General features: G+C 39.9%; 3 protein-coding genes and 1 long non-coding RNA gene across 4 annotated transcripts; 2 read left to right on the top strand and 2 right to left on the bottom strand.

Annotated features, from left to right (window-relative positions):
- The first annotated feature begins 177 nt into the window (after nt 1–177).
- LOC149037152 (uncharacterized) lies at nt 178–982 on the top strand. Its single transcript, XR_016180963.1, has 3 exons — nt 178–258; nt 340–409; nt 791–982. It is a non-coding gene; the product is annotated as an uncharacterized LOC149037152 (long non-coding RNA).
- On the bottom strand, nt 909–5,981 carry LOC149037151 (uncharacterized). The gene has a single exon (XM_089186902.1). It carries the CDS (start codon nt 5,775–5,777, stop codon nt 1,197–1,199), a length of 4,581 nt encoding a protein of 1,526 aa, XP_089043028.1. The 5' UTR covers nt 5,778–5,981; the 3' UTR covers nt 909–1,196.
- A 72-nt stretch (nt 5,982–6,053) lies between these two features.
- Nucleotides 6,054–17,857, top strand: LOC149037150 (uncharacterized). Its single transcript, XM_089186945.1, has 4 exons — nt 6,054–6,076; nt 14,581–14,610; nt 17,377–17,466; nt 17,499–17,857. Exons 2-4 carry the CDS (start codon nt 14,607–14,609, stop codon nt 17,780–17,782), a joined length of 378 nt encoding a protein of 125 aa, XP_089043071.1. The 5' UTR covers nt 6,054–6,076; nt 14,581–14,606; the 3' UTR covers nt 17,783–17,857.
- Nucleotides 17,858–20,308: 2,451 nt separating this feature from the next.
- On the bottom strand, nt 20,309–21,156 carry LOC113671723 (histone H2B.1). Its single transcript, XM_027187971.2, has one exon. The coding sequence runs from the start codon at nt 21,017–21,019 to the stop codon at nt 20,648–20,650; it is 372 nt and encodes a 123-aa protein (XP_027043772.2). The 5' UTR covers nt 21,020–21,156; the 3' UTR covers nt 20,309–20,647.
- Nucleotides 21,157–21,233: the final 77 nt, after the last annotated feature.

Genomic DNA, 21,233 nt, shown 5'->3' with positions numbered 1-21,233 from the left:
TTTCTGCATCCAGAGGTAGGTAATACATTATTTTTCAAGAAGATATTTTGCTAGATGTTTACAGTTTAAATTTGGTTTACCAGAGAAAATGCTAGTCGTTAGTGTCTTTTCGAGGAATCAAAGAAGGCGGGAAAAAGGCGGAAGTAATCCAAGACAAGTCCCATCATGCATAGCAATTGTTTGACATGGCGGCCATGTCTAGTGGTCGTGTGGCCCAGGAAGATTACTCAATTCAATCGACTTAATTCTTCTAAAAAGGTTTGTTTCGTATTCTAGTGCTTAAAAAAGTGTTATTACTTCATTTTAAACATTTGTAGACTAAATTTACTCCGTTTTCAGGCTGGTGATGGGAAATTTTTTAAGACATGAGGTTCCCGGCGATGACAATGATTTGTTTGCATTTAACACGGTAAGATTTGCGCGTTTATTTTTCTTTACTTTATTTTTTAATTTAATGCTACCATAGGACTTAGAGAGATTTCTCATATACCCTCTTAGACTACTTCAAGGGACAATACCTGGTAAAACTCATCGCCATTTTGTAACCAGGGCACTTCAAGGCTTGTTTATGTAAATTTATAATGTTAACTCTTTATTGATTTTTTTTTAACAAAAAGCAGCCTTATTTTCTTTTGAAATCCACAATTTATTATAATAAATCAGCTACATTGAGACTATTAGCCATAACCTTTCAACTCACCCACTTAACATATTATGGCTGCATGCTTGCTTGCCTTTTAAGTTGTATTTATATCAAAAGTTACATTGATAATTGACATTTTATAAACAGGAATATGGGAACTGGAACATGAAGTGGATCAGCTTCAGCAATCAGGACATGATCATCATCTTCAAAGAGTCGTTGTTTTACTTAATTGTGTCAGGCAGTACAGACGACTCAAACAATATCGAGGGCTCAAAGAACACAGTCTTTATTCCCGAGCTTGACCACGAGCACTTCGTGTTACAACAACAACAATAGTTGGGGAGCCCGGATGTAGTTTCCCTCAGGGAGGGCCTAGGTACAAGTGACGGGCCAACATCCCCCCTTCTTTGAAAAAAAGAAAAAAAAATTAATAGTAAATAGAACAGAGTAAAGTAGGCAGGTGTAGCCTTATATAGGGTTCTGTTCGGACTGTTATCATGGAAAGTTCTGCAACCGTGCTGTTATGCAGCGCGAACGTTTATGGCAGGCATTACTTGAGTTCAAAGTCTTTGAACCGAGTTGGTGGTTTGATGAGTCTTGTGCGTGTTCTCATTTCGGGTTGGTGATCCCTTGGCTGTTCTTGAATTGTAGCAAGGGGTGTGTCGATAGGCAGCTCACTTGGGCCCGTGGCTGGTGTGCTTGGTTCTTGTGGTTGTGGAGGGGAAGGGGTGTCGAGAACTGGGCCGCTGTTACTTTTGTCCAATGAGGGAGGTGGTTGCTGTGTAGGCTGATTAGTGGGCATATTCAGCTCTGATCCTAGACGATTGTAGTGATTTGCAAGGCTGTGGCCTGGTCTAGGCGTGAGCGTGGGTGGGGTGCACGGTGGTGTTTGGGGAGGAGGAGGTGCTGCATGCCTGATGTGTATCCGATTTCGTCGAATGGTACTGTGGGGCGTTTGTATGGTGTAAGATCTTGAGTGGCGTTGTCCAGTGACACGGCCATATGCCCAAGGGTTGCCTGGTTTGCTTGTCGGTGGTCGTGCATACACAAATTCACCAATGTTGATGCTATTCTGCTCTGGGCCCGCAGTCTTGTCATAGTGAGCTTTACTGGTGTTGCGTTTGGCCTTGAGTTCTGCTGATACAGTGTCACGGTTGATTGACATGGGCTCGAGAAGGTGGTCAGCTGTTGGGAGCGTCGTTCGTGTCCGGCGGCTCACCATGCGTTGGGCAGGAGAGTAGGTGTGGCCTTTTGGTGGTGTGTTTCTGTAATTGAGCAAGGCGATTTGGAAGTCATCTGATTTCTTTAGCATAGACTCCGATACTTTCACTGCTGCCTCGGCTCGACCGTTGCCCTGGGAGTGATAGGGACTTGAGGTGGTATGTTTGAACCCGTACTGAGAGGCAAAGTCCATGTAATCCTTACTGGTGAATTGTGGTCCGTTGTCTGTGTGGCAGATACGTGGAACGCCAAACCTGGCGAAATGAGCTTTGGTTTTGTTAATGACTGATGTTGCCAAAGTGTCGTCAAGTTCATCCACTTCGATCCAGTCAGAAAAATGGCACACTGTTACAAGGTAGGCTTTCTGTCTGTACTGGAAGATGTCTTGGCTGATGATCTGCCATGGTAGTGTTGGAATCGGAAGTGATCGCATAGGTTCCTTTGTTGACTTTGATCCATACTGTGCGCAGGTACTGCAGTTGTTGCACATATCAAACACTGCTTGTCTCATCCCGGGCCAGAATAGTACGTCTCGTGCCATGCGTACATTTGATTCAGGACCAAAGTGGTTTGCATGGATTTTCAGCAGCATCTCAGCTTGCATGGACTGCGGTATCATAACTTGGGCGCCTTTGTAGATGAGGCCATTGTCAGTGGTTAGCTCGTCTCTGTAGGTCCAGTATGCTCGTAGTGGTTGTGGTAGCTGCTTTCTGTCATCCGGCCAGCCTTGGGCGATTGTGGCCATTAACTTGGAGAGGTGTTCATCCTTTTTGGTCTCGTCGCGTAGGCGAGATTCGGTGGTTTCTGTGAGGCGGGGGTTGTGGGTATCGGATTCCTCTGTGAGTTCAGTCCTGAACACTTCAAAGCCTGTGACCCTGGCATGTACTGGGGTAGGTAGTGCTGCTCTTGAGAGAGTGTCTGCCAGGTAGAGTGAGGTTCCTTTCTTGTATTGGATGGTGAAGCGGTATCTCTGCAGTCTCATTAGCATTTTCTGTAGCCGTGCTGGGGCTTTGTGCAGAGGTTTTTTGCAGATGGTCTCAAGTGGCTGGTGGTCGGTGTGAACTTCGATATCTGATTTGCCATAGAGCCAGTGGTCAAATTTTCCAAATGCGTTACAAATGGCCAAGCACTCTTTTTCGATTTGGGAGTATCGTTGTTCTGTTGCGTTGAGGCTGTTTGATGTGTATGCTACGGGTTGGAGGCGTCCTTCACTATTGGGCTGAAGGAGGGCACCGCCCACGCCTTCTTCACTAGCGTCGACTTGAAGTGTGACCGGTTTACTGAGGTCATAGTATTGGAGCACTGGTGCAGTGGAGATGAGGTGTTTGGCTTTGTTAAATGCGTCATCTTGTGCTTGTGCCCACATAAAGGGGATATCTGACTTGGTGAGTTGGGTGAGAGGCCGGATGATGGTGCTGAGGTTTGGACAATAGGGTGAGAGATAGTTGGCCATTCCCACGAATCGCTGAACACCTGCTTTGTTTCGGGGTGGGGCCATTGCTGAGATTGCTGCTATCTTGTCTGGGTCTGCTTGCATTCCTCGATCAGTTATGACGTTGCCCATGAATTTGACTTGTTTTAGCTTGAACTGCAGTTTGCTCTGGTTTAATTTTATGTTCTTTTTGGAGCAGCGCTCCATAAGTGCGACAAGACGGCGGTCGTGATCTTTCTCAGCTTCTTGGTAGGTTGTTCCTTCTCCGAACGCAAGTATATCATCGGCGATGCATAATACTCCATCAAGACCCTCTAGAGCTGACATGAGGCGCTTTTGAAATTCCTCAGGAGCGCTTGATATGCCAAATGGGAGGCGGAGCCATCGGTATCTCCCATAAGACGTGTGCATTGTCGTCATCAGTGACGATTCTTCATCAAGTGGTACGTGTAGAAAACCTTCTCTGACATCAACAAGTGAGAAACATTTGGCATGGCAGAGTTTATGGAGCTGTTCAGACAGTGTTGGCATTTGATACACTGGTCTGAGAATTCCTTTATTGACTGTTTGACTGGGGTCAATGCAGATTCTTGTCTTCTTTGGTGTCTCTTTAATGACTTCATTGGAGCACCACGAGGTGGGTTCCTCTACTTTCTTTATGATACCAGCTGCGGTGTATCTGTCAAGGGCTTCCTTTTCTTTCATGCGTTTTGCCACAGGGACTCGATGTATTGGCATTTGTACTGGTGAGACGTCAGCTTTTACTTCGAAATGAACTGGGGGTCCCAGGCAGCCAAGGCCTTCGAAGTTTTCAGGATACTGTGTTAGTATGTCTTCCTTGGTGAGGTTCCCGGGTGGGGCCAGGCGTCGTTTGGAAGGGATCATTATAGGTTTAGAAGGTGAGGGCGTTGCTGGGTCACCGTATGGGTTGGCACTGTCGGGTTGGTCAGGGTGGCGGCCTTTTACTCCCTTGAGTGTACCGTTGGCTTGAGCTGCTGGGTCGCCTGGGTCTGGATTGGTTTGTGGCGAGCTGGCTGGGTAGGTAGGGGCTCTCTTGCCTGACGAGTCTCTTACTGCTGATGTGAGTGAGAATATTTCGTGTGCCCTGATGGTGATGAGCCCCAGTGCCTCGCAGTCGGAGCCAGAGAGAAGGGCTGGTTTGTTCATCATGACATCCCTAGGAAGTATCTGGAATGTGAGCGATTCGTATCGTTTGTTTCTTTCGCACAGAAGGTCGATCTGCCCCAGTGGTTTCAGCGGCTGGGAGTCGCCATAGGGGTGTAGTAGGTAGGGTGACTTTCTAAGCTTCATGTTTGGCATCAGCCTGAAAAGGGTATCTTCAGACAAGGTATTGCAGGTGGCGGCGGTGTCTATTTGGAATGTCACTGGGGTGAATTTGTTCCCTGTTGCAGACATGGGCAGTGTAACAAAGTATTTTTTCTTTGCGTGGGTTGTGTGGATACTGTGTATTTGCCGTGTTTCCAGGGAGTAGCACTGTTCTTGGTAGTCATCAGTGTAGTACTCCACAGGGTGTTGATCATTTGTCATCTGCAGCATATGTACGTTTTGTTCACGAGGGGGTTTTGGTTGGGACCGGCCGCGAGGTGCTCTGTGGCCTCGCCCCCTACCCTGAGCTTGCCATTGGGTAGTTCTCCTTGGTTGTTCGTGTTGGGGGGCGCCTGTCTCGAGACAGACTCTGGAGAAGTGGTCGTTAATTCCACACTTAGTGCAGGTTTTGCCATTTGCAGGGCATGTTTTCCAGGGGTGAGGTCCGCGTCGGTCTCCACACCAAAAGCAGGTTCCAGGCTCCCGCTTTAGTTTCATTTGTTTGTGGCTTATCCAATTAACTTGTTCCTCGATTCCTTTTGTGGCGTCTGTTATGAGTTTGTTGGCTTTTTGGGCTGACTCGAGGGCCTTGGCTTCGGCAACGACACCTTGCATGTTCTTGGGCATTCCGTCCGACTTTAAATGCGTTTTTAGTAACTCAGCTCTCATTGTGCCATCGTGCAAGCCAAAAACGAATTTGTCACGGCACATTTCGTCGGTCAGTGCATTGTACGAGCACAGGCTGCCCGCCTGTCTGACCTTAACTTCCCATTCCTGAACAGATTCGTGTGGGCTTTGCTGAGTGTTCCAGAATTTAAATCTGTCCGCCAATAGGGAGCTTCCGATAGATCCAGTGTAATGAAGTCGTAATTTGTCCATCCAGATCCATGGTTTTTTCTGATCATCAGCTGCTATCTGGGGTTCAATTGTGTAACGGATCACTTGCAAGGCTTCGTCCGGCATTGCCGATCGGAGCGCTGATATTTCCAGTAACGGTTTCTTGTAGTAATCTGCTCTCTCTGTCTCGGGGTTTTTCGCTAAGTTTCGGTAGTCTGCTTGGATGCAGTAGTCGAGGAATCTGAGTTCGAAGTTCTTGAAATTTTCTGACATATTCCCGCCGAGTTTCAATTCAGGTCGCTTGAGGTTCGCCATCGCTGTTTGACGAGTCGGCTGCGGTCGTTGAATTCGCTAAATGTACGTTTGCTCTCCGTAAATGCTTCTCTTGTCGATTTATCGGATCTATCCCACTCCTGACACCATGTCAGGCAGTACAGACGACTCAAACAATATCGAGGGCTCAAAGAACACAGTCTTTATTCCCGAGCTTGACCACGAGCACTTCGTGTTACAACAACAACAATAGTTGGGGAGCCCGGATGTAGTTTCCCTCAGGGAGGGCCTAGGTACAAGTGACGGGCCAACAATTGCAATCCAGCCTTTGGGTGAACCAGGTAAACAAAATTCTTGTTTAAGCCAAGTTCAGTGCTATATTCACCTGAGACATGCACTCTATCTAAAGATCCATGCTTGATTCTCACTGTGTATTAGAGATGAATTACTCCCCAACATTTTGTATTGGAACATGGGGAGGGAGGGAGGGGGGAGTGTTCATTGTAAGCCTGAGCATCTCTGTCTTAATCTTAGGCTACTTCAGTGTCCTTCCACAATCCCCTTACCCCCTCCACCCATGTCTCCCCTTACCCCCTCCACCCATGTCCTTAGCTCTGAATGTGACCAATGGTAAGGACTAATTTACCGTGGAAACAAATTCAGTGCTGTAGCCCCTGAGAGAATTTATATTGATTGGTTTGCTATTTTTCTTGTAAACAAAATTGTAGGACAACACCAGAACAAACATAGGCATTCAACACAGAGTAGTGACAATATCTTCAGTATAATTATAAAATGATCAATTTGTGCAATTGGAAAAGAATGCCTTAGAATTTGCAAACTTGGTGATAACAATGTGATTCTCTACCAACTAAACTGTGAATCTTTGAGTGGAAAGGGGCTTCATCCTGTGATAGCTTCAAGAGGTCTTAGTTGAGATGGTATAGTCTGAGACTTTACTTGAACTTAGTACACTGCTTACAATAGGCAAATTGTGATAAAACATCAGTTACCTAAAAGTCAATTGAAGAACATGAATGTTGAAATTTCCAATTAGGTTAAGAACTGAAAAAAAGGAATTTAGGTGTAGTTTTTAAAAAGGTACAGTAACCATGTGACAACCAAAAGAAAGGGAAAGAATTAACAACGGCACCCTCGATAGTAGCTCCTATTCCCCCAGTTTGCTTTGTTCCTCTTTCTTGCTGGCTTTTCTCTGGGTTGCTTTCAGTCCAAAAATTGGGAAGGAGAGGTTGATTAAGCAGAGAAGAAAAGACATGACTAAATGATAGCAAGGATACTGTTGGGAAAATTTTTTCAAGTTATTTCCTTTGAAATTTTGTGGCTTTGTTGTTATCTTAGCCCTCCATACAATCAGTAGAATCTAATGCATGTTTCTTTAGTAAATTGCATGTCCAGGTTATTTGATATACAGTCAAACCTTACTAAGGGGCAACCTTTTAGAAAACGAAGGATAATGTCTCACTTAAATTTTTCTATAAAGGCAATTTCTATTTATTAAGTTTCAAATAAAAAAGAACTCTTTAAAAGTAATTGGCCAAAAAAACACTACCAAAATGGTTACATGGTAAAATTGACTTGCACTTGGAAATCCTCTTTATTAATACAACTCTTCACCTTAGTTGCTGCAAGATGAAAGCAATGCTTTTTTACTAAAGAAATGCTTGAGTTTGTTACGGAGACTTGCTGTTGACATTGACTGGAAACACCATATCCAAAATTTGCATCTTGGGTAGTACTTTGAATTAATGACATCTTTGCAAGTTGGAGGATAAGGCTAACAAATCATTACTTTCAGTGAACTGAGCTGTTAGGAAGAAAACTCGTGCTTACAGTGCAAACACACAGGTTTTGAAAGAGGCACTACTTACACAAGACTAAGAAAATTTTGGTATCCTAACTTCAACACTCATCTACAGATAACATGATGTTTGGAAGCTTTCCTTTGTTTCTTAGTTGTTCAGAAATCAAACTGTTTCATTCTTTAATTGTGGGTATGCCTTGTAAAGCAAGAAACTGTTTCATGACAACATTCTTTGTTCAGAATAGTGTCTCATGCTGTACAAATGCCTCCAAATTACTTTAATTTATGAAGATACATATTGAAAACATTTATTTTGGTCAATCTAAGGTTGTTATCAATGGATGGTTTGACTGTATAATGCAATTTATTTACTGTGAACTTAATGCGTTTATTTTCTTAAAATCTCTCCAGCTTTTCCTCAGTGAACTCAGTTTCAATCATTTTCAAATTACAAAATATCAGCTTTGTTCAAATTTGTTTTTGTATTTCAGAAAACAAACATGTTTACTGTTGCGTGACTGATTGTACCATGTGTTACCAAAACAATGTTACATGTTTGTTATCAAAACGGGAAGAAAAATTTTACGCAATGTAAACGCAAATCAAAAACTCAAACGTCGCTTTTAAAGGAAATTTTTAAGTCACACATAGACTGGTTAATCTTTTTTCCATTATTAGGTCAAATTTTAGGAAACAAAACTCTTGAAAAATGATTTTTTTCCTCAATTTTAATCATGATTGGTCAGAGTTGCTTTCTTTCTTGGTTGTCGATCGACCGAATAATTTTCCGAAGTAACAGGAATTTTTATAAGACTTCCTCCCGCTCACAAGTAATTAAGATTAACTGAGGAAAATGGATGTGTTTTTAGAAGATATACCTGAACTCTTCAGTCCTAAAACAGATTTAATTCCTCTCTAAGATTGCGATCTTGAAATCGGGAAAAGGGAAGTTGATTTTACGCAAAATTCTCAACACTAACATAGGAAGATAAATCGATCGGAACGCGCTGGGGGAAGTTAGAGATCGAACATTATAAAAGGACTGAGTTTGTATTCACAGTAAATAATTTTTGAGGTTTCAATAATACTCTGTGGTACTGTGGATTCTGAAAAAAAGGTTGTTTCTGTTTCAATGTACGCCATAAACATATCCGAAATTTAATTATCAATTCAAGTAATTGTTCCCTATTGTCACGCAACAAAAGTGTACATTATGTCACGAATTCGGATTACGTGACAAAGAAATTCTAAGTCAAGTTTCGGCCGAAGTTTGTGTCTGCGGCGTACTTGGGTAATAGAAATGAACTGTTTGCTTGAAACCAAACATAACTCGACACCACAAAGTTTTGTTGAAACTTCCATTGAACTTGGTTTTATTTGAGAGGTTTATTTAGTTCACTCAAACAACTGGATTGCAAAGTAAAACAACATGCCATTTTATTGAGGAAATAAAACATTGTCTCTGTTGTCCATGACCTTACTAAATAAAAAAATGGTTACCAAAAAAAAAAAAGCAATAATGTATTCCAACTTTCAAACCCTGTACAGTTCCATCTGATCCCTTAGTCCAAGCCGGGGACAGCTGAACACTTGGAAGAGTTGACCACTTGCTCCCAAGTAGGGGGGACAGGGTAAAGGAAAGTGAGAGTTTGCTCCCAATGCCTCCAGGGTCTTTCTCCTAATTTGTCACAATACCGCTGCTAATCAATTTGGAATTAATGAGTCGGGAAAAAAATTAAAATGCGAAATGGAATTTGACTGAAGGTGCTGATCTGCAAATCAATGTATCAAAAGCTAAAGTGATTTGCCTCGGCGGCAGTAGAAAAAATCGCGCCATAAAATCAGTAAAAAAAAACCTAATTGAGTTAGAAATGTTCCCAACCAGGACAAAAAAACTGAAGCGCAAACTTGAGGTGCCTAATTTTCAGTGCATCGCCACTGAAAGCAAGGAAAGATACTGAATCGCACTAGTCTGGTTTGACTTTATCACACAAATGTTACCAAAGAGCACAAGTCGCTAAATTTCTCATCAGTGAAGATACCCAAACCAGAATCTCTCTCTAATTTGATTGAAAATTATTTGCTGCGATTTTTTATCCTTATGACTTCTGAAAAGGGTTAGATTTATTTGAAATAAGGAAAAAATGATTGCGAAAGGTTTATGTTAATTATGCACATTCGGCTTGGTTTGTTTTTTGACTATTTTAAATCACAAGACGTCAACGGGGAATTGTTCCTTTTCAATCTTCAATTAGGCACAAGCATTCGACGGAATAATTGGAGGAGAAAATAAAAGAACAACTCCCCAGAGAACATCCGTGATCTGAAACAGTCAAACAAAAAAAAAACCGAACGAGCCTTAAACTAAGTGAAAAGCTAAACAAATGTTAGTAAACCTTGGAAGTTTTTAGACTAAGGTAAAGACTAGGACGCAGTAATTCTAATGGCTAACAATATAGGAATAGATTTACCCAAGCCCTTCAAATTATTTACTCATGCGATTTAAATTGGCCTCCAAACCTAGATCGGTTAGATGTTTAAATTTCAGCTAAAGTGTGTTTTTATTCCTATGCTAATTATTCCTAAGAATGCTCCCGCCACAAACTCATCTGTGACTGGAACATAGCGTGACGAGTCAACAAACAGCTGCGTGACGAGCCAAAGAACAGCCGCGTGAACGCCAATAAAAGTAGGATCTGTAATTATTCTAAATATTGTAAGAGTAACTCAACTCCTTATCTATCTGTATCATTCCTTTGATTTAGGTTTTTTCCAAAATAAAACTAAGATAATTTTTAGTTGGAGAAGGATGATGAAAATCCTTTGAGTATTAGCTATCCTAATTTAGGAAAAAAATGCTACTTTATCAAAAAAAAAAGGAAATTTGCCCATTCATGACTAAGCCTATTGTATATAATCCTGTTTTATTATTCCACATCGAAAAAATAAACTGTTATGGTTTTCCAGTGTGTTGTATGTTGTGTGCTACCATATATGGTTTGCTCATGCGCACGCATGAGGCTTCATTAAACAGTCTTTTACTTACCGAACCGCCATGTTGTTTGGGGTGTGTAGTTCTTAAGTAATACATGACATAAACTAATCCTGAAATTAAAGTATCTATAGTATGATGTTTTTATAGTAAATAAATTCTGCTTAAGTAGAAAAAAAGAGATGAAGAAATTTTTCCTGAAATAAAAGTAAAGATAAGTTTCATCCAATTCAAGAGGAGGAAAATCCTAGAGTAATAGAATTATTTTTAGATTGAAAGGAAATGCCACTTAGGGTTAGTCCTTATCAATGACTAGACGTAGTTTTTATAATTTATTTTCATAACTATATACCTACTACACTATGGTTATCCTAAACCGATAGTATCTAAAATAATGTTTTCTACTTTAGTGAGAAAAAAATTTCAAGTAAATTTTGTTTATTTCTAATTAGGCCTATGGTTATTATTTTGTTTTATATTTAAGTTATAATGAAATGAAAAACTAAAGAAGAGAGATTTTGGATTCAGTATCAACCCATCAGAGAGACCCCCAGTAACTATTAGCTCAATTTGATGTCATTTGTGTGAGTCCAGTAAAGCCAGACCAGAGAAATCCAGCAAAAATCCGCACTCCCAATGTAAATACACCTAAATTGACTCCTACAATTCAGCACAACTGTTTTAATGATCCTTGGCTGTAGAACATTTCAAGAAATACATTGAATGCAAATAAAGCACCTTCTGAGGCCAAAACTTGTCAAATTGATGCAGCAGTTCTGTGACAAATTAGGTGAGACCCCAAAGACAAAAGAGCAAACTCTCACCTTCCTTTACACTGTCCTCCCTACTTGAGAGCAAGTGGCCAACTCTTCCAAGTGTCCAACTGTCCCCAGCTTGAATTTTAGGATCAGACAAAGCATCACAGGAATTCTCAGTTGGAATATTTCAGAGGACATCAGAATCACACCTTAGAACAGACAGAGCTCCCACAACCCAGTAGGGATGTGATTGACTAAATTTTTTTCCTTTGTTCTAGCTTCTAAGGATGTGTGCCACCAGCAATCTGAAACTAAATAATATACTGAAAAAAATTAAGTAGATATGCAAGCTCATTAGCACAATCAATAACTTAGCAAATTATAAATAATGATATAAATAACGATAATGTTTCTTTTTTGATGATGCTCATCAATGGCATAAAGCCTTAACCTACTTAGCTAGTTCACGGATATGCCCAGATTACTGAGCTTAGAAAAACCTATCAGCTGTAGAACTGAGTGCTGAAAAAAGTTTATAGAGACCTACAGGAAATCCTAAAAGATATCATTATTTGCAAAGAGAAATATCCTGGGGAAATATGCAAAGTGAAATTGTATCTAGCTTAGGGTTTTCACTATTTGCAGAAACAACGTTGATTCGTGAAATCTTGATTTTGGATATTAATTTTGGCCATACTAAGGTGAATTCATGAAGAATCTGCTTTCATACAGCAAACCCAGTAAAACCCAAAAATTTGTTCATCTACACTATGAATGAACTACCTGGTGAAAAATCTTAGTTAGCAGCAACAAATGCAGCCTAAGAGACAAGATGATGAGGTAACCATAACCAAACTAAAATATTTATACTACTAATTATGAATAGTTTGTGCTCATGAGCTTTGCAAATGTACTACCACCAACATCATGCCAGTGTGAAAGCAAAGACTTCTGGAGACCCTGAAAAATGAAAACCTTTGAAGAACCTATGACTCCAAGGCTTAAAACCCAAAAGCCTAAAACATCTAAGAATTGGACTGCAGGAACCTAAGACCCCATAAAACACCACACCCAGAGATCCTTAACATTAAGACCTTACCACTTAAGACCCCAAAAAAGAACTAAGGGACCTGGAAAGTGGAGATTTAATTAACCTGGGAACTTGAAACCCAAGAACCAGAACCAGGAAATATACTTAGGACCAAAAAGATTTGAAATCTGGGAACATAAGATCAACAAAACTAAAGACCCCTTGACCTGTTGCTCAGAGGAATCACTGCCCAAAAAGCTGAGGCCCAGAAATCAAGAACTAACAAAATTTGGGACCTCTAAACCTACCCCAAGATAAAGTTAAATGCCTAAGGCCTGGAAATCAGAGACCCATATACCTTGGATCAAGGTAACCTAACACTGGGAAAACCTTACACCCACATATCTGGGAGACTTATTTAAATAAATAAATAAATAAATAAATAAATAAATAAGGCATGAAAAAGTAAAAATGCTATACCATAGGCCAGGGAATCTGAGAAACAGGAACCTAAGATCCCAGAGGCTTGATTTCTGCAAAACTTAAGTGCTACAAATCCTTAGAACTGAAGATTCTAAGAGATCTAAAGCAAAAAAACTCCATACCCTGAAATCTGGTAAACCTGAAACACCCAAGATCAGGAAAGAGAAGAGATCTGAAAACTAAGATTTTAAGGGCTAACCCACCAAAAACAATATTTTCAAGACCTAGAAATCCCAGCCTTAGCCAGACCAACCGATGAAACCCTACGATTACAAAACTCAAAACTCTGGCAGCACAATGTTAGCAGTAGTACCAATAATTACTTCTGCTTATTTAGTTTCCAAAGCTAAACCTAAGCAGTGGGGTGCATCCTACAGTTACTTGTACAAAAGGCAGTTAATCTCCTTTTTGAAAAGGCTTATGCTTAAAACCATGTATATGTGAAAACATGAGATATGAGGTGTGCCTCAATTCAGTTGCCCAACCTAAGCCTTAGATACAAAGACTTAAGACACAAAAACCCCTTGATCCAAAAAAACCTGAGACCTAGAGAACACAGGACCTAAAAGACCATAAGCTGACAATAAGAAGCTCAAAATGTAAAACCAAAATAGGATCTGAAAAAACCATGATATTTCAAAGATCTAGAACACCTATGACTTATAAAAAAACTGAGACCCAAAAACCCTATGACCTAAGAGGCTAGGACCCAAAAAACGCAAGACCTGAATTTTGAGATACAAACTATCAAAAAGTGTAGTAAAATTGTGTAAATTGTTAATAAAAAAATCAATCAAAGACTGTTTAACAGTGCTGGTAAAAAGTCTGTTACATCTAGTATTTAACCACCCTTCTATCTTAACCTTAAAAATTCTGCAAAAATTGTTCAAACAAGTGCTATAAGACTCAAAAAACTTAGGCCCCAAAGACCTTAGAACCCAAAAACCTTATGCCCCAAAACCTCAGAGCCCAGAAAACCTTAATCTCCCAAAAACCTTACACCCCAAAAACCTTGGACCCCAAAAACCTTAGACCCCCAGACCTTAGACCCTAAAAACGTTTGACCTAAGAAACCCTTAGGCCACAAAAAACCTTAGACACTAAAAACCTTAGACCCCAAAAAACTTTAGACCCCAAAAAACCTTAGACCCCTAAAAACCTAAGACCCTAAAATCTTAGAACCCCAAACAATTAGACCCCTAAAAACCTTAGAACCCAAAAACGTTAGACCCCAAACAAACTTACACCTCCGAAAAACTTAGATCCCAAAAAACTAAGACCCAAAAATCTTAGACCCTAAAACCCATGACCCCATGTAGCCTTAGGACATCAAGTGCTTAGGACATTACTTGGCTAACACCAGAAATTGCAGGACCCAATAACCCTAAGAGCAAAAAAGCTTAGACCCACCAAACTCAAGACCTTGAAAACACAGCAACCAAAATACCTGAGACTCACGACCCAGAAAAGTCCACCAACCAAAGGGTAGGGGAGCACTTGTTTGAACAACTGTGGCACACACACACACTAAAAAAAAAGCTATAGAATTAATGGCTTCTATAAGACTAAATGAATGGGGGTTGTGGAACAACAGCTGGGTGAAAAACCCCCTGTACATCCACTTGCACCTGGGAGGAAAACCTTGGACTAGCTGTACCCCACATTCCATGACCTCTTGGGCTGGGCCAAATAGATATTTAAAATTAGCTGAAATGCCATGGAAATAAATAATAAATCATTTGGTGCTCTTCTCTTTATAGGCAATCATCAGGGCTCCATCACTAAAATGGGTATGTGCTGCTGTAAACTTCTGCCCAGGCTTCTGCTTTCAAAGTATGATTCATGCCTTGGGTAGATCTGTGACAAAAGCATAAAAAAATTAAATACTGTGGACAAATTTTTATTTTATTCGTATGATTGTCTTAGCTGTGATCCTTTAGGTAAAAAAAAGGGAAATCCACACAAAAAAAATTTACAAATCCAAGGTTTTATATTCATATCAAATGTATCATATTCATATGCGTTGGATATTAGATGAAAAATATCAAGAATAAAATAAAGACATAATAGACATTACAAATCTCACCAATTTCAGTAAACAAATAGAATTTTCATTGTGCTAACTTTACAACCAATTACAGGAAACAAGTGAAGATAAGTAAAGTATTAACGTGACAAAATATTACAAAACAACAGTAAAAATGCACGAGATACAAACTTAACAGTTAATCATAAGAGAAAACTGAGAATGCACGAGATACTAACATAACAATCGATTATAAGAGAAACCTAAGAATGCGCCAGATACCAACGTAACAATCGATTATAAGAGAAAACTTAGAATGCGCGAGATACCAACGTAACAATCGATTATAAGAGAAACCTAAGAATGCGCAAGATACCAACGTAACAATCGATTATAAGAGAGAACTGAGAATGTGCGAGATACAAACGTAAAAATCGATTATAAAAGAAAACTTAGAATGCACAAGATACTTACGTAACAATCGATTATAAAAGAAAACTGAGAATGCACAAGATACTAACGTAACAATCGATTATAAAAGAAAACTTAGAATGCACGAGATACTAACGTAACAATCGATTATAAGAGAAACCTAAGAATGCGCAAGATACTAAAATAACAATCGATGATAAGAAAAAACTTAAAATGCACGAGATACTAACGTAACAGTTGATTATAGGAGAAAACTTAGAATGCACGAGATACTAACGTAACAATCGATTATAAGAGAAAACTGAGAATGCACGAGATACTAACGTAACGGTTGAGTATAAGAGAAAACTTAAAATGTGCGAGATACAAAAGAAATAATCGATTGTAAAGGAAAACTTAGAATGCGCGACATATGTAACGTAACAGTTAATTATTAGAGAAGACTTAAATTGCGCGAGAAACAAACGAAACAATCGATCATAAAAGAAAACTTAGAATGCGCGACATGCTAACGTAACAATTATTTATAAGAGAAAACTTAGAATGCGCGACATACTAACGTAACAGTTGAATATAAGAGAAAACTTAAAATGCGCGAGATGCTAACGTAACAATCGATTACAAGACTGAAAAAACTCAGAATGCGCGAAATACTAACGTAACAATCGATTATAAAAGAAAACTTGAAATATGCGACATGCTAACGTAACAGTCGATTATCAGGGAAAACTAAGAATGTGCGAGATACTAACGTAACAGTCGATTATCAGAGAAAACTAAGAATGTGCGAGATACTAACGTAACAGTCGATTATCAGAGAAAACTAATGTGCAAGATACTAACGAAACAATCGATTATAAGAGAAAACTGAGAATGCACGAGATACTAACGGAACAATTGGTTATAAGAGAAAATTGAGAATGCACGAGATACTAACATAACAATCGATTATAAGAGAAGACTAAGAATGCGCGAGATACTAACTTAACGGTTAAGTACAAGAGAAAACTTAAAATGCGCGAGATACAAACCTAACAGTTGAGTGTAAGTGAAAACTTAGAATGCGCGAGATACTAGCGTAACAACAGATAATAAGAGAAAACTTAAATGCGCGAGATACTAACGTAACAATTGATTACAAGAAAAAACTCAGAATGTGCGAAATACTGACGTAACAATCGATGATAAAATAAAACTTAAATTGCGCAAGATACTTACGTAACAATTGATTTTAAGAGAAAACTTAGAATGCGCGAGATACTAACGTAACAATCGATTATAAGAGAAAACTAAGAATGCGCGAGATACAACGTAACAATTGATTACAAGAAAAAACTCAGAATGTGCGAAATACTGACGTAACAATCGATGATAAAATAAAACTTAAATTGCGCAAGATACTAACGCAACAATCCATTATAAGAGAAAACTTAGAATGCGCGAGATACTAACGTAACAGTTGATTATAGGAGAAAACTAAGAATGCGCGAGATACTAAGTAACGGAACAATCTATTATAAAAGAAAACTTAGAATGCGCGACATACTAACGTAACAATCGATTATCAGAGAAAACTTGGAATGCGCCAGATACTAGCGTAATTGTTGATTAAGAGAGAAAACTCAAAATGCACGAGACACCGACGGAAGAATCGATTACAAGATTGAGGAAACATACCCAAGCTTTGTGAAAACCAAAACAGTACTGCGATATACGCGCGATATATGCTTTTAGTAATAATTGATTATCTTCAATATAACATATTTGTGTCTCCCATGCGAGGTGTCCAGTCCATTTGAAATCGATATGAACATTCTTCTGCAATGTGAATTTTCTGTACACGAGTATGTGAATAAAGCTAGAGGCTCCATTAATCAAACTCTCACAAAACAGCCAGAAATGTAGGATATGTTAAAAGCCACAAAGATTTTTCTTAGAAAGTAAGTTCATTTTCTAAGTTTTTATTTGATCTCTAAGACTGGTGAAGTTGACAAAAAAATTAAATATTTACCTTAAGCATTTTGTCCATGCCTTTAAGTTAGCTGGTCTTCAAGTTCGCTTGTTTTCCAACGTCATCTACTGACCACTCTTATCTCAGATCTAGGGTTGTCCACTGTCCATGAAAAGGTGTCCACAGGCCACCTACCGAGGCATGTCCTAGGGGCATCCTTCCAAGGCTTGTCCACAGGCCCCCTTCCAAGGCTTGTCCACAGTCCACAGTCCACAGACCACCTACCAGGGTTTGTTCAGGCCACCTACCAAGGCTTGTCCACAGGCCGCCTTCCAAGGCATGTCTACAGGCCACCTTCCCAAGCTTGTCCGCAGTCCACTGGCCACCTACCAAGACTTGTCCACAGGCCACCTTGAGCAACGATTGCCCAAAGGCTACGTACCAAGGATTGCCACAGGTCACCTTGGAAGGCTTGTCCACGACAGGTCACCTTCCAAGGCTTGTCTGCCACAGTTCATCTAAGAAGGCTTGTCTGCTGCATGCTACCTTCTAAGGCATGTTCACCACAGGTCACCTTCCATGACTTGTCCACAGGCCAGCACCCTGTAAACATAACAGCATGGTGATTAAGCATATTGATGTATAGTAGTTACTAATAGATATTTATACTGTCATGAAAAGATTTCTGTTCACAAAGTTTCCATTTTTTCAGAATTGAAATGGAAGGATGTAAGATGGCTTATTTCCATGCTCCAGTCACTGAACTGAAAAAATCAATATTCAAAATATTTTCTCCCAGTTATCCTCAAAAATGGTTTTAGTGGCTTCTTTTTTTCCATATGTCTTTACCTTTTGACCCCTAAAAGTGACCAGCATCTAATTTCTCCTTACAATATTATCCCTGAATGACATATTATGGTCACAAGAAAATAGGTAATGATCACCAACTTAAGAAGCTCTTGGTTGTTGAACAAATTCTCCTTTTCAACAACTCAGGAACTTTGTAAAAAAAAGTATGGAAAATATGCATATTAATGTTAGGATGTAAAGGGTTAAAGGTTTTTTTTTCTTTGTAAATATGTCCTTTTACAAATGGGGTTAAAGTTTTGAAGTAAAAACAAAATTAAGAAAAAGCCTGCCAATTTATTTTCAGCTAGGGTATCAAGGCTCTTTACATGAAGGCTAGCCATTGTCCCTTTTGCTGATAAGACTCAAAGTATCTTAACATCTTGTTCTTGATTACTAACAGTAAATAATCCTTGTCCCACAGCTGGTAGAAGGGAAAATGTTAAAAAGCAAAGAGGGACCATGTGAGACCACGGAAAAATGTATTCCCTAAGTCACCCCCTCTTCTTATAGGAGGCGAGCGTGGCCTAGTGGTTAGGGCGCTGCACTTGTAAGCCGGAGGTCCCGGGTTCAAGTCCTCCTCCCTGCCACTGGATGGATTTGTCTTCGGTGGCCCCGAATTCAACTCCTGCACGCTTTGTAAATAGCCAACTGGTCTGCCTCCTACCAGTTGGGGTTTTTAACAAGTTTCTGTTCATTTACGATATTTGTTTCCTCATTTACAGTGTCCCCAATTAGCACAGCAGTGCTAAATACGCTGACACTTAAATAAAGTTATTATTATTATTATTATTATTATTATTATTATTATTATTATTATTATTATTATTATTATTATTATTATTCACCCCAACCGTCAGGAAATTCATTACCCTTCATCTGGAATTTTCAATCCCTTACAGGGGTGGGGGCTTGGAACAATTTAAGCCCAAGACAAAATATTCAAATTATACTATTTTCACTCCTTTGAGTACTTTTTCACATCTTAGGTCATGCAATGATAAAAATTTCAAGTTATTGCATTATATCATCAATTGCAAACTCAGTTCGTATAAGTGACAATGCTTTGTAGAATTATCGGAAAGGTAAGCGCTCGTGCTCAGAATGCAAAATATTTAAGTCTCTTGTTAAATACTAGGAACTATGCCTACAGAATTGCAACAATTTGCCCATCAGGCAGTTTTCAGGTTTATTATCCTTACCTCAGTTACCTCTGATAGTTGACCTGAATGTCACATGTGTTTTCCATTTCGGAGTTTTCTAGCCGCTGTACCGTAGTTTTCTCTCTTCAAACTCCAGAGAACGAGAGAAAATGTGAACTAGAAAGCAAATAATACTTAAAGTCTCATTTTTGCTCCTGTTTTGGAACCAAAATAAGCGATTCCATCGATCACTTACTAAAATAATTGCGCCGCCATGATGAATTTACTCTTAAAACTAGTTACCAGTGTACTTCGTTCGGAAAAACACCCGCGTCACGCTTCACGCGAAATTGCGCGGTTAAACGCGTTTCGTGTTCAAGAATTCATATTTTATCTGCGATGACTTGGAATCGTTGTTTTCTTTCGTTCAAAGAGGATTTAAGGCTTTTTACCTTACTCACGAACTGGAGAAGCCTACTAAGCTGGTGGTTTGGGGTGAGCTAAAATGCCATGAGCGGCAAAACCGCGAAAATTGAGTGATGAAGTCGCGAACAGGAAAGTGTATTCCATCCCCGCGCCTCTCATGGCTCCGCCATTCGCGGCTTGAAAACCGCCATTGATAAAAGCTAGTATCAGGGACACTATATTCACCTTAACAGCCATTTTTGGGGAGTTCTCTGTGGTAGAGGAGGGCGTTACGTGACGTCTCAAAGGAACGACTGCGAAGGAGACTGAAAGCACACAAACTGGAAACCTACCGCAAGACATCTTCTGCATTAATTGAAAGCTTCTAAACGTATAGAATTATTGCGTTTTAATTTGACAACGCGCAGCCCTCCTTGGTTCGGCCTGTTTACCTCTCATTTGTATGACACACACGCTCTCTTTTATTAGTCACGCAAGAAAATATTGAAAACAGGCCCTTCCTGACAGCGCGCAGGGATCTCTACAGTCAACACATAGGTACTGGTGTAGCTTTAAGGTTTTTCGTGCTCTTTGAGCTTCAACGGCAACCGAAAAAAAACACCATAGCTTGCGCGGAATTTAGAAGACTCCGAAAAAAGGCATTACTTAATTTGACACGCAGAAAATAAAGTTATCGGGAAACTTAGGTTTTTTTTAATGTCGATACAAATCATTTTGGGATATATGAAGACTATGAAGTTAATTGTGGGCACAGCAATCGTGCTATAGAGAAGTATGGCCGATGTAAATCGATCGAGCGCAAATTTAAATGGTTAGCATCATGCTGAAACAAATTTGCGCTCGATCGATATGATATTTTGCGCAAGGGCGAAAGGCGCCAACAGATGAAAAGATAGAAGCAATAAACCGAACACAGTTGGAAACTGCGTTGATCATTGACTTTAGTATCATGTGGTGGCTCCTAAAAGAGCCGTTTGTTTTGGCGGAAAACCCACAAAGTGAGTTTACTTGCTGCTGGTGTACTTGGTTACGGCCTTAGTTCCTTCACTCACGGCGTGTTTAGCCAGTTCACCGGGCAAAAGCAGCCTGATAGCAGTCTGGATCTCGCGAGAGCTGATGGTCGACTTTTTGTTGTAGTGGGCAAGGCGAGAAGATTCCGTGGCGATGCGCTCGAAGATGTCGTTGACGAACGAGTTCATGATGCCCATGGCTTTGCTGGAGATACCAGTGTCAGGGTGAACTTGCTTCAACACCTTGTAGATGTAGATAGCATAGCTTTCCCTTCTCTTTCCTCTCCTCTTCTTCTTTCCATCAGCAATGGCTTTAGCCTTTCCGGCTTTCTTCTCGCCTTTCTTTCCTGCAACTTTGGCTGGCATCTTGGTAAATCATTAAGATGAATAAGTTTACAGCGCAACTCGTCTTGTATTTATAACAGAATTGTAAGAGGATCTATTACCATACGGATCGAAATCCTCGATAAATGATTGGCTAATTTCTATGCTGACCCTGGGGTCAATTAGTATTGTCATTCTTTCTATGCCGGTATTAAGAAATTTTAAAAACCACAACATACTTAAAATTGATTGGTGC

Source organism: Pocillopora damicornis, chromosome 11 (genome assembly GCF_964200805.1).
Source record: "Pocillopora damicornis chromosome 11, jaPocDami1.2, whole genome shotgun sequence".
NCBI lineage: Eukaryota > Metazoa > Cnidaria > Anthozoa > Scleractinia > Pocilloporidae > Pocillopora > Pocillopora damicornis.
Note: the sequence above shows the minus strand (reverse complement) of the source record. Positions and strands in the feature narration are given on the sequence as shown.

Coding starts and splice junctions, on each gene's coding strand:
- LOC113671723 (XM_027187971.2), bottom strand. CDS start 21,019: ATGCCAGCCAAAGTTGCAGGAAAGAAAGGCGAGAAGAAAGCCGGAAAG.
- LOC149037150 (XM_089186945.1), top strand. Junction 17,467..17,498: donor CTTCCAAGGCTTGTCCACAG/GCCCCCTTCCAA, acceptor CACAGTCCACAG/TCCACAGACCACCTACCAGG.
- LOC149037151 (XM_089186902.1), bottom strand. CDS start 5,777: ATGGCGAACCTCAAGCGACCTGAATTGAAACTCGGCGGGAATATGTCA.